This window comes from Felis catus, chromosome A2 (genome assembly GCF_018350175.1).
Source record: "Felis catus isolate Fca126 chromosome A2, F.catus_Fca126_mat1.0, whole genome shotgun sequence".
Classification (NCBI taxonomy): domain Eukaryota; kingdom Metazoa; phylum Chordata; class Mammalia; order Carnivora; family Felidae; genus Felis; species Felis catus.
In genome coordinates, this window is record NC_058369.1 from 111,445,253 (window position 1) to 111,464,258 (window position 19,006).

A 19,006-nucleotide genomic window follows, 5' to 3' on the forward strand; every position below is an offset into this window, starting at 1 on the left:
ACCTCTTTTTTTTTTTTTCCTTCCCCTCCCCCGGGGGTTCCTGTTAAGTTTCTCAGGATCCACATAAGAGTCAAACCATATGGTATCTGTCTTTCTCTGTATGGCTTATTTCACTTAGCATCACACTCTCCAGTTCCATCCACGTTGCTACAAAAGGCCCTATTTCATTTTTTCTCATTGCCACGTAATATTCCATTGTGTATATAAACCACAATTTCTTTATCCATTCATCAGTTGATGGACATTTAGGCTCTTTCCATATTTTGGCTATTGTTGAGAGTGCTGCTATGAACATTGGGGTACAAGTGGCCCTATGCATCAGTACTCCTGTATCCCTTGGATAAATTCCTAGCAGTGCTATTGCTGGCTCATAGGGTAGGTCTATTTTTAATTTTCTGAGGAACCTCCACACTGCTTTCCAGAGCGGCTGCACCAATTTGCATTCCCACCAACAGTGCAAGAGGGTTCCCGTTTCTCCACATCCTCTCCAGCATCTATAGTCTCCTGATTTGTTCATTTTGGCCACTCTGACTGGCGTGAGGTGATACCTGAGTGTGGTTTTGATTTGTATTTCCCTGATAAGGAGCGACGCTGAACATCTTTTCATGTGCCTGTTGGCCATCCGGATGTCTTCTTTAGAGAAGTGTCTATTCATGTTTTCTGCCCATTTCTTCACTGGGTTATTTGTTTTTCGGGTGTGGAGTTTGGTGAGCTCTTTATAGATTTTGGATACTAGCCCTTTGTCCGATATGTCATTTGCGAATATCTTTTCCCATTCCGTCGGTTGCCTTTTAGTTTTGTTGGTTGTTTCCTTTGCTGTGCAGAAGCTTTTTATCTTCATAAGGTCCCAGTAATTCACTTTTGCTTTTAATTCCCTTGCCTTTGGGGATGTGTCGAGTAAGAGATTGCTACGGCTGAGGTCAGAGAGGTCTTTTCCTGCTTTCTCCTCTAAGGTTTTGATGGTTTCCTGTCTCACATTTAGGTCCTTTATCCATTTTGAGTTTATTTTTGTGAATGATGTGAGAAAGTGGTCTAGTGAAACAAAGATTTAATGGCAAATGAATTTGATTGGCTTTATCCTCCCTATCAGTACAATTTAAGGTCTTTCTCCCAGTGCTAGGCTACTTTACATAATTTGTGAGGAAGTTCTTTTTTTGTGATATTATCTTTCTAGTCAGTGTCTAGTGTAATAGAATCATAGTACTCAAACCAAACCAACATTGTGAAAGCCATTAAAAATAATTGAGTTGAAAGAATTTTTCAATTGGCGTTTAGTGGGTGAAACAGCATGATGGAAAGTGAAATACATTTGAGTATTTCAGTGTGAGGATAGCAACACTGGCTTGCCTTCTTTCCTTCCACTCTCCCTCCCTCCCTTCCACTCTCCCTCCCTCCCTCCACTCTCCCTCCCTTTCTCCTTCTCTCTTTCCCTCTCCATCTCCCTCTTTCCCTCCCTCCCTCCCTCTCTCTCTCTCTCTTTCCCTCCTTCTCTTCCTTCCTTCCTTTCAATGAAAGATACTTTCCCAAGTCAGGCTAACTCTGGTTAATTCTTCAAGTTTTAGTTTATATGTTGTTTCCTTCAAGAAGCCTTGCTTGATCAGCTAAATCCGAATTCTTTATGATCCCTCATAACAAACTAGATTTTTCTCCAAATATTGTATTTAATTATTTATTTCAGGCGTTGTGTTCCACTGGGCTCTCCATGAGGAAAGAGACTGTTTTTATGTTTTCTCTAACCCCATTTCTTAGATACATGGCTAGTATAAGGAAGGTGCTTATTATATATATTTACTGTCTAATAAACAAGTAAATCAACAAACAAATGAACAACTGAGTGAAATGAGAGTAAATAGACGCAAAATACTGAAAATTATACAAAAAACTATCATTGGTATGTTACGTCAAATTTTAGGGTGATATTTATATTCTTATTAATTAGAGAAAAAGGATACATGTTCATTGAAGGCAATTTGGTAAACCTAGAAAACTATAGAGAAGAATCACCCATTATTCCAACATTCAGAGGTAACCATAAGTAAAATATGGATTTGTTTTCAGTGTATTTTCATCTTCCTATGTGGCTCTGTTTAAGAGAATAAAGAAAATTTATACGTATGTTTGTGTTCTTTTCGTGTACATGTGTGTATTGGTAAGTATATGTGTATGTGTGTAATTGTGTGTGTATGTTTGTGTGTGTTTTAAAACCTCTGGAGCAACTTCTGTTACTACCTGTATCAGAATGGAGAGATTAATTTCCTTTGGGAAAAGAATCAGTTTTGAGATTACCATCTTCAAACATATGCACTTGGAATTTCTCCTGAAAGATCTTCAAAAATTTGCTCATCTGAATCTTACTGAAGATGATAAAAATAGCTATTTTGTTTATTTAGGAGATTAACTAAACTTGATCACATATATATGATAATATATATCATAGCATACATATTTATAAGTATATATATAACATATATACATACTTATGTATATTTATGTTTTTTTAATTTTTAATTTTTTGGGCTTTTTGTGCCTGACAATATTATCATCCTATTACCTTCATGCATGCATAGTTGGACATAGACTTACTGGGGCACATGTTTTCTGTCTGAAAAGTCTGGAAATAGAGCCAAATGCTCAAGCATTTGGACAGTTTCTGTTTAGCATTGATTAGAAGTCTGAATTCATACTAGTATATGTTCTTTTGTGGGCAGCCTGTTTATTCTTTCCTGTAGCCTTATAGTATGTTTTCTTTATTTTGTTAATTAAAAAAACCCAAATCATCTTTAAGATGAGCATTTGCAGATACATGTTCATGTACATGTCTCTTTCTAGTTAGGAAAAAATTCTTTAATTCTTTATATTATTCTATTACTCTGAATTCTTCCTTGAGGGAAATTACAACTTTTTGTTGAGATTCCTCTTCTCTGACTTTCATATTTTCTGCTCATTGTGTACATCTCTAAGTTTATATTCAGTAGCACCGATTCAGTTTCCTGAAATGTAAATTCCTCTTTTGTTACCTCCAGTTTAGATTTTAATTTTGCTACTATTTATTGTTTCTCTGCAGTATTTATCCATCTTTCTTTTTATTCATTAATTTAGCTTGAACTTTCCATTTAGCTTTTGGCTTCTATTTTATTGTCTTTTATTTTATAATGATTTTCCATTTCACTTTTGGCTTCTATTTTGGCTTCTTTTAACATTTGGGGATGCCAAAAAGTTTTCTAAGTTTTTATTTTGGTTCCTATAGTAAATCATCTTCACTGACCTAACTAGTAGGAATGGTGTTTCCTCTACAGTTTTTGTAGCATATTCTCATAGGCTCTGGGTTTTGTTCATCTGTTTTGTTTTTGCTCACTCGTTCTTTTTTTAATGTTTATTTTTGAGAGAGAGATAAAGGGAGGGAGAGAGAGAGAGGAAGAGAGAGAGATGGAAAGGGAGAGGGAGAATAATGGGGGGGGGGAGGCAAAGAGAGAGGGAGACACAGAATCCACAGCAGGCTCCCGGCTTCTAGCTGTCAGCATGGAGCCCGCATGGGGCTCAAACCCATCAAATGAATCCACCGACCTTGAGATTGTGAACTAAGTTGAAGTCCGATGCTTAACCAACTTGAGCCACCTAGGTGCCCCTGCTCACTAATTCTTGAGTATAGAGAAGTCTTTCTAGCTATTTGCCAACAAGTGTAGTGAATTCTTTTTGACTTTGCCAAATTACATGCTGGTTGAATATGCTCTTGGGCTATGCAATTGAATGGCAATACCAGTCCAATTTCTAGGTTTCAACAGACTATCAGACAGTGTTAGTTAGAAGGCCTAAAGTGGGATTTCTTCTATTTCCTTTTTAACTGCCTGATATTCTGGTAAGATGATTTACATTTATAAGTCTTAAAAATTCTTTTATCTACTCAGAGGCACAATTTAACACATTTTAAACGTTTATTTTTAGATATTTCATTTGTTTGCTGGACAAATCACATTTCATACTTAATTGAAAATTGCGCTAATACTTTAAGTGTATCTGTTAAAAGATATTATAACAAATATTGTAGGTGTTAGCATATAAAGAGTACAGTAGATCTAGAAATAAAAAGCATGATAAACCTTATGGATAGACTAGAATTATCAATAAAAAGTATAATAGCTGTTGTAGGTATGAAGTGGAAAAAATTAGAAATGGCCCTTGCTTCGAGATAACCCTTTTTATCCATTTTAGTGATTCTACCAATTTCAGGTCTTTTTTCTAGCCCTATATTTTTTTTTCCTTCCTTACCATACAGAGTTTTTAAGAAACATTTCATACAACTATATTTATACATGCCTCATCTTAACTACTAGATAATAAATTAAATGTAATAAAATGAAATTGTTGGCACCTGAGATTCAAATGACTAAAGCAAGATGGGTCAAAGTCAGAATGGTAGTCATGGCCCTGGAGGTGGCAAGAAGGATGACAAGGACAAGAAAGAGATATGAACCTCCTATACCAACTAGAGTGGGGAAAAAGAAAACAAAGGGACCAGATGCTGCCAGCAAGCTGCCACTGGTGACACTTCACATTCAGTGCCAGTTAAAATTATTGAAGTTAGAATTGAAGACTGTCTTCTCATGGGGGAAGAATTCACTAGAAATAAGGAAAAAATGGATAAAATGAATAAATGAAAATAAAGAGAGGAAAGATCAAAAGTGGATGATCTGAGGGAGGCCCCAATGTCAGTAGGAACCTTGGAAGAGATCACTGATGACAATTATTCCATCATGTCTGCATCTGTGGTATCAGAACACTACATCAGCATTCTTTCCTTTGTAGACAAGGATCTGCTGGAACTAGGCTCCTTGGTCCTACTTGGCCATAAGGCACATGCTTTCATAGGGGTGCTCATGGATGACCTGGATCCCTTGGTCACAGTGATGAAGGTAGAAAAGGCCCCTCAGGAAACCTGCGATGATATTGGGAGGTTGGACAAACAAGTCCAGGAAATTAAAGAATCTGTGGAGTTTCCTCTCCTGAATATTATGAAGAAATGGGTATAAAGCCCCCACAGTGGGTCATTCTCTATGGTCCACCTGTTACAGGTAAAACCTTATTAGCCAAAGCAAACCAAACCTCAGCTACTTCCTTGAGAGTGGTTGGCTCTGAACTTATTCAGAAGTACCTAGCTGATGAGCCCAAACTCATTAGAGAATGATTTCAAGTTGCTGAAGAACATCCACGCTCTATTGTGTTTATTGATGAAATTGATGCCACTGGAACAAAAAAAAATATTCAATTTACAGTGGTGAGAGGGAAATTCAACAAACAGCATTGGAACTGTTGAACAAGATGATGGATTTGATTCAGGGGATGACGTGAAAGTTATCATGGCCACACACTGAATAGAAACTTTGGATCCAGCACTTACCAGACCAGGACTCATTGACAGGAAGATTGAATTCCTCCTGCCCCAGGAAAAGACTAAGATGCACATCTTCAAGATCCATACAAGTAGGATGACACTGGCTGATGATGTAACCCTGGAAGACTTGATTATGGCTAAAGATGATATCCTTCGTGCTGACATCAACACAATCTATACAGAATATGGTCTGATGGACTTGAGAAAATGTGGAAGGAAAGTAACAAAGACTTCAAAACATCTAAAGAAATTGTTCCTTACAAAAATTAAGAAGGCATCCTTGAGGGGCTGTATCTCTAGCAGACTGCATTTGCCTTCAAGGAAATGGTTGGGAGTTGTCCCAACACTTCAGAGGGATGAGGTTGGGGAAGTTGCCCAGAGGAATCCATGTTCCAGTTGATGTTTCTTAGCAGAACCTCTTGTGTATCTTTTTCAGTGTGATGTGTAGGATGCCTTCTGGGCTGCTTTCATCTGTTGGTCGCATAAAGTGCTCTCTCCCCAATAAAGCATGATTCCACTGAGAGAGAGAGAGAGAGAGAGAGAGAGAGAGAGAGAGAGAGAGAGAGAGAAGGAAAGAAATTGGTGGCACCTGGATCATAATAAACATTCAATGACTGTTTATTGTATTTACATCTTTCAGAAAGCTATCATGCTATTTATTTTTGTATCATGTTAAATTTCAATCCTTTGGCCCTGCAATATATTTAATAAATGTCATTGAGCAGATACCTGAGAAGGTATAAAACCTCAGGCAGTTGCCATAAAAGTGATATAAAGTTGAAAGTTAAGAACTCGGAATCAGGATCAAGAGTTTTAGGTCTAAATATTCTAGACTCAACTTTCTTGATAGAGCAAAGAAGACTCAGCCTAACAGTGTCATATGAAACTAGGTATAAACCTAAAGACCAGAATGGACTCTGTAGCTAGCTGATGACTTAACTACATGTAAAGATTAAGAAAAAGGAGAGATACACAGTAGGTAGTTCAAATACTTACCTCATTTAACAAAGCTGAAAGTCAGAGGAAGTACAGGGTCCAAGCATATCTAGAAATGTATCAGAAACTTTTTGGATGGAAAATAAACGCCTAGGGTTTAAAATACAGGTAAAGACTTTATGTTAAGACTCCTTTGTTTATTTTCCCAAATCCTAATTTTAACTCTTGTCCCATTGATCAAGAGAGAGATTGATCCATTGGCTTATGTTACAAATTGTAACCAGTAGGGAAGAAAGGGTCAAAGAAAAGTAGAATTCCATATGAATTCCAAAGAGAGGGACAGGCTTATTTCTCACCCTATAAGTTTTTGTTTCTGGAAAAAAAAAAGAGGAAAGGAATGGAGAGGAAGGATGAGGCTAAAGTCTCACCTTCCACTCTACCTGTTAGCACCTCATTGCTACATCATTAAGATGAGTAAGTGGAGGTTTAGAGTTCCAAATTTTTATTTATTTCCCCTTAAATTTAAATGTCTTTCCAAGAGCTCCTGGACTTTTATTATAATCTCCAGATACTTGGCAATAACTTCCAGCTACTATAGCCTGTTTTACAATATTTTTTTTGCAGCAGTTTATGGAGAAAATGTTAAAAGAGGAACACTACTGTGGAGCTAAAGTTAGATACGTCGAGATGAAATAGTGAAAAAAAATTAGACAACTTAATGATTAGAATCTCTAGTCTTGAAAAATATGTTTTCAAAATGAGAGAGATGCTGTAATTTTTGTGTCTCTTGCCATTAACATGTCTTTTATGTAGTATGAAACTGTAGTTGAAATGTATTAAACATCCAGCAAGAGGATGTAACAATTTATGCACCCAACATGAGAGCACCCAAATACATAAAACAGTTAATAACAAACATAGAGAAAATAATCCATAGTAATGCAATAATATTAGGGGACTTCAACACCCCACTCACATTAATGGACAGATCATCCAAACAGAAAATCAACAAGGAAAGAGTGGATTTGAATGACACACTGGACCCGATGGATTCTATAGACATATTCAGAACAATTCAACCTAAAACAGCAGAATCCACATTCTTTTTGAGTGCACATGGAGCATTCTCCAGAGTAGATCACATATTAGGCCACAAAAGAAACCTCAACAGATTCAAAAAGATCAAAGTCATACCATGTATCTTTTCTGATCACAATGCTATGAAATTAGAAATCAACCATGAGAAGAAATCTGAAAAGATCACAAAAATTAACCATAGAGGTTAAATAACATGCTACTAAACAATGAATGAGTGAACCAAGAAATCAAAGAAAACATCAAAAATTACATGGAAACAATTGAAAATGAAAACACAACATTCCAAAACCTTTGGTATGCAGCAAAAACAGTTTTAAGAGGGAAGTTTATAGTAATACAGTTTTACTTTGAGGCAAGAAAAGTTTCAAATAAATTACCTAACATTACACCTACAAGAGCTAGAAAAAGAACAACAAACAAAACCCCAAATCAGTAGAGGGAAGGAAATAAAAAAGATCAGAGGAGAAATAAATGAGATAGAAACTAAAAAACACAATAGAACTTATCACTGAAACCTGGAGCCAGTTCTTTGAAAACATCAGCAAAATTGACAAACCTCTAACCAGACTCAGAGAGAGGCCTCAAACAAAATCTCAAATGAAAAAGAAATAACCAACACCACAGAAATACAAACAATACCAGATATGATGGAAAACTGTATGCCAACAAATGAGACAACATAGAACAAATGGATAAATTCCTAGAAAGATATAACCTACCAAAACTGAAGCAGGAAGAAATACAAAATTTGAACAGACCATTTACCACTAAGGAGATTGAATCAGTAATCAAAAAATTCTCTCCAAATCAAAAGTTCAGCACCAGACTGCTTTACAGGCAAATTCTACCAAACGTTGAAAGAAGAATCAATGCCTATTCTTCTCAAACTATTCCACAAAAATAGAAGAAAAAGGAAAACTTCCAAATTCATTCTATGAAACCAGTATCTCCCTGACACCAAAACCAGACAAAGACACTACAAAAAAAATATAAGGCCAGTATCTCTCATGAATATAGAAGCAAAAATCCTCAACAAAATATTACAAACTGAACTCAACAATATATTTAAAAAATTATATACTATGATCAAGTGGGATTTAATCCCAGGATGCAAGGGTGGGAGTCTCAAAACAATATTCGCAAAACAATCAATGTGACACATCACATCCATAAGTGAAATGATACAAACCATATGATCATTTCAGTAGATTAAAAGCATTTTATAAAGTACAGCATCCGTTCGTGATGATATTAAAACATTTAGCCCTGAAGGGTGAATAGAAATTAGCCAAATGAGGTATGGGTTATGGGGAGCCAGAAGGAAGAATTTGGGGGCATAGATGGAACAGCAGGTCTGAAGATCCTAAGTTGTGTATATTTTTTATTGCTTTGAAGAATGGAAAGTAGGCCCTTGTGGAAGAAACAGAGGTGAAGAGAGGAGGTGTATGTGAAGTATAAATTGGAGAAACTTAGCCTTGAGAAATTTTAATCTCATCAGTAAAGTCACCAAAGGATTTAGGCAAAAGTAGCTGTTGTGTGTCAAATGGAATAGAGTAAAAGTCAGGTAGCCAGTGAAAAGGCTTTATTTGAGGAGTTTAGAGATGTAGTACCTTGGATTATGTGTGGTTTTGGCTAGAGATACGAATCTGGTGATTCAAGTTGTATTTTGGAGGGATAACAGTACTTGTTGGTTCTTTGGAGAGGGAGTTTCTGCAGGATACTAAGGTTTCTAGAGTGAGAAATGGTGGGTCATGATGTCCCTTACTGAAATGAGAGACATTTTGTGTGACTTAAGATCATGAACTCAAATCTGAGACATTCTCACTTTATAAAAATTATGAGACATCCAAATAGAGATTTTAGATGGTCAATTGAATAGACAAGTGTGAAAGTATGCTCCTTAAAAGAGGGATCAGCACTAATGATGAAAATGTGAGTCAGGGGCATAGGGATGGATTTTGAAGCCACTTGAGTGTTAAGATTAGATATTGTTTGGTCCAGCAAAATGACATTTTTTCACGGACATAATTTTTTCCACATGGTTTGAAAATACCTATGTCATTATTCTGCATGATTTTTAGTACACTCAGAGATAAATATTTTCACCTCTTGAGTAGCATTCCTCTAACACAATATTTTAAGTCAAAGAGAGAGGGGCGTCTGGGTGGCTCAGGTGATTAAGGGTCCAACTTTAGCTCAGATCATGATCTCGCAGTTTGTGGGTTTGAGTCCAGCATTGGGCTCTGTGCTGACAGCTCACAGCCTGGAGCCTGCTTTGGATTCTGTGTCTCCCTCTCTTTCTACCCCTCCCCTGTTTGTGTGCATGCGCTCTCGCTCTCTCTCTAAAAAATAAAACATTAACAAAATTTAAAAAAAAATAATAAAATCCATTAAACTTACTTAACAATACAAATTACTGGTCTTTATCTGTTCTTGAATAGATACTTATTTTTGCTTTTTAATTTTGGTCTTCTTCTGTCTTCACTCCATGTCCTCAGATAATGTATTTCCATGGTAATTTGTTGGAATATTTGATCAGTTAAATGATTTCTTATGTCAGGCAGTTTTGTAAGTAACATGTTTTCCCCCCAAGGAATTGGATTAAGGGTAGAAATCTTTTCAAAATTAACCAGAGTTATAATTATCATCTACTTTGTTGCTTTAAAAAGTCCTATTTTATGTATCTATAAAATCCATTTTATGTAACTTATCATAGAGTCTAACTAAAATATGAAATATGTTAACTCATGATAATTTAAAAGCAGATTATATTCCGTATCTATGGAATCTCTACTAAAGGTATTGCAATCGACTTAATTCCTTTCTTTTACTTTTTCATTTTTTTAAAGAAACACTTCAGATGTTCCACAATATTATAAGATTGCTTACAGATTGGCATAAACTATGAGAAAAGCACAGTAAGCAAGGAATAAACTCTTTCTGTACATCTTTGAAAGAATTGCTGAACAGAATGGGCAAGCAGTTGGAAAGTTTTCTAATTTATTACAAAAGTGTAACCCTGATCTAAAGTGAAGCTAGATGGCACACCTGGGTGGGTCCATCAGTTAAGCATCCAAATCTTGGTTTCAGCTCAGGCCATGATCTAATACTAGTTCATGAGTTTAAGCCCTGCATGGGCTCTGCACTGACATTGTGGAGCCTGCTTAGGACTCTCTCTCCTCCTCTATTTTTGCCCCTCCCCTGCTCACTCTCCATCTGTCTCTCTCTCTCAAAATAAATAAATAAACAAGCATTGAAAAAAAAAGAAAGTGAAACTAGAATTACTCATGAAATTAATTCGTGACTTAGCTCATTTTGTGGCTTCAGTGATAACATATAGATCTTTACTGAATTGTGATTTACTTCATAGTGATTGAAGATACTGGTAAAATTACAGTATTTTTAAAAATCTGAAGTTTCTTAAAATTTTACCATCTTCATCCCTTTATATATTTACTAAGCTAGGGTGTGCTCAGTACTGATTAATCCAGGGGGTGACCTATTTTTGCATTTACATCCAGATAAATAAGACTAAATGACTCTTATGTGCTAGAATTTTCAAATATATATTATTTCTCTATTTGTAAATTTATTTTTAAAAGAATGCCTTTTTTAGAGTAATCATATTATCATTACATTTTATCATAACCTTGTATCATTACTCAGTCTTGTGCTGTGTTTTCTTTGTGCTGAAGGAATTGCCTACGACCCTCTGATGCTGAAACACCAGTGCATTTGTGGCAATTCCACCACCCACCCTGAGCACGCTGGACGAATACAGAGCATCTGGTCACGGCTGCAAGAAACTGGACTGCTAAATAAATGTGAGGTAATCCTGAATTGGCTACACTCTTTTACTTACTGAAATAAATCATGTAAAAAGGGCAGTATTCATTTGGGTAGTAGTAGAAAAATGTTAATACTTGGGCACAAACACCATGATCGATGAACCATTATTGATACTTGTAGCATAGCACTTTTGACCTGATTCTGGGCTAGGCACCTAGGGGGTACTCAGTCCATGTTGATGGACTGAGCAGTTGCATGATGTATGTGTGTGATTATTGCAGCATTTTTTGAGCCACATGATAGCATTCTTGTTTCCAGATAGGTATCATTTATTCAGTTAAATTTTTGGGAAACTCTTCACAATCTGTTAAGTGCTGAGAGTTGTTATTTATTATTATAAGCTGTACTTTAAACTCAGATATATCCCAAATTTGCCTTTGGAATTGACTAGATTTAAAGATGAACTGTCCTCTTACCAAGAAAAGTAACTTCTTTTTATTGAAGTGATAATCTTCCGTTTTTATAGTGAAGGTTTGAGTACTTTTATTTTACTGGTATTTCTTTAGACTCATTTCTGAAGATTCTCGAGTCCCTTTTTCATTTAGAAAAATATGTTTCTTTCGGCTTTCACAAGTAAAAATGGTATCAATTCAATATCAATATCAATATCAAAAAATGGTATCAATTCAAAACATTTCCTATATTCAGATTTGCAAAATCTGTCACAATAAGCTGTTTTATTTGGTTGCTATCATTGTCCATTGTTGCCTAAGACCCAGTAACATTCTATATTTGAGTCTAAGACATTTAAAAAAATATATATCCCCAATGTTTTTTTCACATTACTTTAACATTTATTGATCAAAAGTACTTTTTACCTGTGTCTATATTATGTTCAAACATGTTCTAGGGACTAGAACTATAGAATTTCACAAGACAAATCTAGTCCTTGTTATTATAGACTGACAATATAACATGTTGCTCTTTGGTTTTGTTGTCAGTCTTTGCAGACCAGTGAAGGAAATCCAGTGTGATTCTCACTAGTTTGGGAAGAAATTAAATGGATAATATTTTGACTAAAGGTATATCATGAGGAAACTGATATATTGAGACTACATCGAATTCACTCTACTTTGATAAAATAGAAAAGCAATCTTATGCAACTACTTTTAAGTTAATTAAATTTTGGCAACCCAAAATGTGGTCCAGAATATTTCTATTCAAAGCCAATTTACTTTAAAGTAAACCTGTAAAATATATCAGTTGAGATGGAAATGCCAGAGCAGACAGAATGTTTCTTAGAGTCATGTGCACTTGCTGATATTTGATGCCCGAATGACATCAGTCTGATCCTTCTTCTCTGCAAAGTAGTGAAAAGAACTGATTTTGAAAATACAAAGTAATTTATTCAGTACATTCATTTATGAGGATGTATTATTTCCTTTATTGATTTTTCTCTTTTGAAGGTGAATAATGTACCTTGTAGGCTTTTTTCTTTACATCAAAACATGGGTAATGTCTGTGGGTCATTCAGCAGATTGGGATTGTGAATGAATACACCAAAGTATTGTGTACACATTTAGTTTTCACAAGTTTTATTATATGTTTATAATAGAATTATCAAATTTTTTCATATTTAAAGTTATTCTTTTGATTAAATGTATCCTCTTTACCTAAAACCTTAACGTGAAAGAATTTGAGCTAGATTTATTTCTCTGATACTTCCTTGAGTGAAAGTCTGTTATTCATCTCTTGCCAGTAGAATCCATATTATATGGCAGAAGGATTTCATACTTTTTGGTAAATTATAGAGTTGTCTTTAAGGTTTTTATGTTTTTGATAATGCACTGTGGAGGCCAAACCACTATGTGGTCGACACAGTCCCATATGGAGTAAATAAAGTCAACTAGCAAGGGGACTAATCCGTGGTGAACTGGTCTTAATGGACATTTATTCACGTGAACGTTTCTGTTTCACCGTTGCATCTACTATAGATGCTTTCCACCTTGGCGTTTTTTTCTGTGCTTTTGCCAGCTGAGGCATTGCTGTTTACATTTTTTCACTTTTAGGTCCTTATTATATCCTGGAGTGTTACCCCAGCCACATTAGCAGTGGCTGATCAGAGACTTCAAATGCATTGTTAGATTATGGTATTCCTTAAATCTTTTTACCTGAAAGAGCACTGGTTATGAAAGGAGCAAAGTGCAGAAATAAGTGGAATGTAAAATGGCTCATCCTGGTCTTAACATTTAAAAATCTGTTACCCCTTTCTGATCAGTCTTCTTTTTCAACTCCTCATGCATCACATTATTTTAGTCCTGTATTATTTGAAAGCATAAAATTCAATTTATACAACAGCACTGACTGATGTGATATCAGACCAGGGTGAAATGGCAGAAGTACAGTGGGGCTAATGAGAATGAGTGAGTCTAGCCCTAGACCAGTCAGCTAAATAAGTGTCTTTGTAAACAATCACACTACGAATAATGCACTTGAAAGCCCAGATCACTAGAGTTGCTCTTAAGACCAACTACAAAAATATCCATAATTTCTTAATAATATAAACAGAACACTCTTTTTGCTAACATAATTTGATAACAGTTCACTAGTTGTTTGATTGCTTAAGTGATGAAATTGTTGCTCATATGTATTTATTTGCTCCTATGGTATCAGGTATCTTGGACTTCATGCTGACCTAATCATAAAATGGAATTTCTAAAACCATTTAAAAAAAGAGTTTAAGACAACTAGAGGTTGATGTTTTTTTGTATGTAAATGATTTTAGGAATATTCAAAATGTAATTTTAAAAAAAATTTAATGTTTATTTATTTTTGAGAGAGACACACCCAGAGTGTGAGTAAGGGAGGGGCAGAGAGAAAGGGAGACACAGAATCTGAAGTAGGGCTCCAGGCTCCAAGCTGTCAGCACAGAGCCCTATGTGGGGCTCAAACCCACAAACCATGCGATCATGACCTGAGCTGAAGTCGGACACTTAACCGATTTAGCCACCTAGGCGCCCCAAAATGTAATTTTAAAAATGATCATTAACCAAACAAATGTTACCCTTTTCTAGAGACTTTCAGGTTGTATGTAAGGTAAAACATAGTAACAAAAGGGGTAAAACAGAACCAAAAGAAACATAATTCCTTTTTTCTTCTTGATTGTTTCTATCAGAAGAGTATGGGAGAAAATAAAAAGGGAACACACAGAGGTTATTTCAGAACAGTTTAGCCCACTCAGAAATAGTAGAATCTGTTTCATCAACCAGTAGTCTTCCTAGTAACTGCACCTAAAATAAATGGTACATGTTCGTTGTGGATTTTCTTTTAAAGTTTTTGCTTTGACAAGTTAAATCTAATGTACACATTTAATATATTATTAAATCATCTTGCAAGGATGCTAACCTTTTTGTCTCAAGCCAAATTATTTTGAAAATTTCAATTATGTGGAAGAGAAAACCACAGAAACATAAAAGTAATCTTTTAGCATTTCACCAAAACTCATTAGAATCAGTTGCTGAAAAAAACAGGAGAAAAGTATACTATAAGAGGCAAGTGGTCAGGTACATGGTGAGAGCATTAAGGGTCAAAGAGGCAAGAAAATTCTTCCTGTATGGGCTAATAGGTTTCCTGGTTAGTGTTTATGAACCTTCTAAGGAGATTAAGGCCCATGACAGGATCTTCCAATTGGACTTGACTTAATCACTCCATGAGAGAAGTTAGGTTTCAGGTTGGGTATGAATGAATATTTACCATGATAGCCCAAAGACTTCAGGAGAATGAGACCTTTCTTTCTAAATTTGTCTAGATAGGACTACTAGGAAATTAAATTCCAGTTCTGTTTGTTCCTTGATTATGTTTAGAGCATGCATTCCTGAGAGGGTAAAATCTGTGCATCTAGGACTCCAGGGATGTGAATACGAGCCTTGGTGTCTAGGTTATCACTCTTTCCTAAACATTATAGACAAATTCCTGTCTTGGTGTGAGCAATAAGAACTCAACTCAATTGTCTCAAAAGAGAGAGGATTTATTAGATTTTACAGAAAAGGATATAATTGAATAAGAATATAACACATAGAAGCTGGGTCAGTTTGTTTTTCCCCAATATCCAGAGAGGGATTTGCCATCTTTGAACACTATTTTCCTGCCAGGTCTGGGTAGCCACCTATAGCTAGCAGTTAGCCAGTGCTTTTAGAGAAGGTATCAACAGATTTCTGGGGACATATAGCTGGTCAGCAAGCTGAAACCTGTGGCCAAATAAGTGGTATTCATTTATTGATTAGTGCGGTGCTCATATGTTAGCACACATCAGAATCATTGGGAATACTAAAATACAGATTGTGGGGCTCCAGCCTCAGAGGTTCATATTCAGCAGTAGTGGAGTCCTGTTGGGATGAGGTCTGAGAATTTGGATTGCTAACATGTGTCTGGGTAATCTTGATACTGCTGATCTGGCCACCACACTTTAAGAATGGTAGAATCCTTAAGATGTATACTTTAAGAACAGGATTCATCCATTCAACAGTACATCACAATTTTGAGTTTTCCAGGCTCCTGTATTAGGATCTAGAGAAGATTCATGCCCTGTCTTCAAGGAGATTACCATTTGGTGGGATCAGCCAATATTGATCAAATGGTCACAGAAAAAAATATGTAATTACAAAATCACAAGGGATTTTGAGTTACTAATTTATGTTGCAGTGATTTTAAAGACTCTTACTGATTTAGCTTGGAGACGAAAAATAAAATGAGAAAGAGTGTGGTCCAGTGCTGCCTCCATAGTCTTGACAGCATCAGAAGGGCCATCTGAACAAGAGATGGAAGTAGAAGTGTTGTATATCAGAATGCAAAGGAGGAAGTACCCCAGACCTAATGTTGAAGAGCTTGACCTCCTTCTGTCTTTGTTTGTGTTTGTTTTTGGCTTTTTATTTCACTGGGAAAGAAGGTAAGGAGTCTCCATTCTACTGGCATTCAAAGAAATGTCAGCTTTCTTCAACCAACAGAATAGTCAATTTTGTAATTAAACAATGATATGATAGGAAAGATGGCAATTTGTAAACATTCAATGGCCTCCTTTGTTTCAAAATAATAGACTGATCCACAAATCAGAATTATGTATTGTGTCAGTTTATTTAGCAGTGTACAAAATCGATCAAAATGGATTCCTTCAAAGGTTATTGTTCAACATTAGATTTGACCTTACTCCTGCCATTAATTATCTGTATACTTTTGTTAACTCATTTAAGCTTACTCATTGGTTTGCCCATGTGTAAGATGAGGCTCTTAGGCAGGATATTTGCTAAGATCTTTTCCAGCTAGTGATATCATACAAAACTAGATGGCTAAGGAGCTCATTTGGAACATAACACTTTCTTTGGTTAAGAGTAGACAAAATTTTTAGAGTGTTTTAGTAAACATACTGCTTTTTGACTTGTAAGCTGTAGTGTAAATTGGTTGTGCTTACTAGTTCTGATTAGCAGCCAGAGAAAACACTAGTCTTCATTATATTAGGTTACAGTGGATACATGGGTCAACTTCTTTTGGCATGACGTGGCACTGTTTTTTTAAAAATTGAGGTGGTTAGTCCTTCATGCCAGTACTATTTAATTTTTTTCCCCAACTGAATCATTCACACTTAGTTTACTGATTCTTTAGAGAGCAAAAAGCAAAATCGGTAGCTTTCTTGTCACCATAAGAAGTGGATCTGGAGGGGTCATTCGGTATCCTCCTCAGAAACAAGTCCTTTGATTAGGTAGCCAGGTTTCTAAAGTGTGTGTGCCTGAAGAAAACAATGTGCTTTTCTGTCCTTAAAAAATTGCAGAGATCGACCCATCATCTGTTAGAAATGCACTTGCAGTTGTTTTTCCAGAAGTGTTCATGACTCTCAGCCCCACCAAGCCACCCACAGACATTTGCTTGCTCTCACATTTGTTTTGAGAATAATAACATTTTATAATGCTTTTGTTGGATTACATATTATGTGGAATTTGCATTGGCTCTTTGTAACTAATATTGAATAACTTTGTTTCGCTTAATTCGTAAGTAAAAACCATAAGCAACATACTGTGCTGAAATGTTTAACTCTTTTATTCAAGTGCCAACACAAAGTAATTACAAAACAATTCGGGGACCCAAAACCAAGCTACTGTTGTGCCTTTTGGGACTTCCTCAGCCGTTCCAATGAGAAAAGTGGAGAGCAGGTTTAATGTAAAATCTTAAGATGCCAAGGAGCTCAGGGCTAGGGTCCCACACCTTCCTGTGCATTACAGGTAATTTTAGAAGACCTTTTTCAAATCTAAATAAAGAAATATAATACTTTTTGAGAAGAACTTTTGGAATGTGTAGATTTTCTGACATAACTGCTAAAAAGCACTGAATACTGCAAGTTAATTCAATTAAACATTTGTTTTATAGAGTAATCTAACTAGATGGCAGCACATAACAGCTTACTGTTTAGCTTGCAAAAAGAAAATTTTATGTGTGTTTGTGTTTTAGAATCTAACCACAAAGCAGTAAGAAACTTAAACAGGGAGTCTTGTGAATTGTCTCTAAAGGACAGGACAGTCTTGAGAAGTGGCACAAATGATTTAGATGTGATGAGTAAACCAGGATACATTTTGTAATTATTCTGAGAGATATTTGTATATCACAGTAGAGTGAACCTAGTCAGATAAATACATTAAAATTACTCGTGCAGCCTATAATCAGAATTAAGATGATTTGGAATTTTTTGTTTTGATTATTTTTTTCTATAAAAAAGGAAGAATTAATGTGGAAAACAATCAACAAAAGGAAACAAGACAGACTGCCCACATTTGGAGAGTGGTACGGGATTATTTTAAGAGCAGCATTAAAGCTTATTTTTTAAAATGTTTGTTTGTTTGTAGAACATGAGCAGAGGAGGGGTAGAGAGAGAAGGAGTGAGAGAATCCCAGGTATATTCCATGCTGTCAACACAGAGCCCAGTGTGTGGCTCTGTGGGATGGGATCCTGTATGGGATGTATGGGATCATGACCTGAGCCAAAATCAGGAGTCAGATGCTTAACCCACTGAGCCACCTAGGCGCCCCTAAAGCCTATTAACAAAAATGAATAGTTACATGTTTTTAACCATCTGAAAATTATAATGCTAAAGTAATGCAAAATATTTATTGTGACAAAATTTGTTTCATATATGATTACTATTTTTATTTTTTAAAATTTTTTTTCAACGTTTATTTATTTTTGGGACAGAGAGAGACAGAGCATGAATGGGGGAGGGGCAGAGAGAGAGGGAGACACAGAATCGGAAACAGGCTCCAGGCTCCGAGCCATCAGCCCAGAGCCCGACGCGGGGCTCGAACTCACGGACCGCGAGATCGTGACCTGGCTGAAGTCGGACGCTTAACCGACTGCGCCACCCAGGCGCCCCTATGATTACTATTTTTAAAAAATCAATGCTTTAGCCCAAACCGTTAAAATGTTCATTTACAGTTGTTTACAGAATAAGTATAATCTAGGAGATTCAGTTACATAAAATCATAAAAATTGAGCAATTACACCAAAGGGTAACATTTTTTTTCTTTTTGATGAGCATAATATTTTGAAATGGGTGGAAATAAACTTTTAAGAAATATATAGCATGTATACTTTTTTACCATTCAGACCTTTATTATTGACTAGGATTTGCTGTTCTCTGAAATTCTTTTGCAATTACTTTATGCACCCAGAAATATCTTTACGTGAATTGTAATGACCGAATCAAGCAGTTTTATAAGCAAGTGGAGGCACTTGTTTTGAAGAACAGATAGATCT

The 19,006-nt window shown here is 35.8% G+C and overlaps 1 protein-coding gene and 1 pseudogene across 24 annotated transcripts in view; both read left to right on the forward strand.

The window, feature by feature from the left end:
- The window catches only part of HDAC9 (histone deacetylase 9), a 939,894-nt gene that overhangs the window by 638,301 nt on the left and 282,587 nt on the right, over positions 1-19,006 (forward strand). For all 24 annotated transcript variants that reach the window (XM_019825556.2, XM_045053248.1, XM_045053242.1 and 21 more), the window contains one exon: positions 11,119-11,252. In XM_019825556.2, coding sequence (XP_019681115.1) covers positions 11,119-11,252 — 134 coding nt within the window. The remainder of the gene's footprint in view (positions 1-11,118; positions 11,253-19,006) is intronic.
- LOC101086466 lies at positions 3,459-7,715 on the forward strand (annotated as a pseudogene).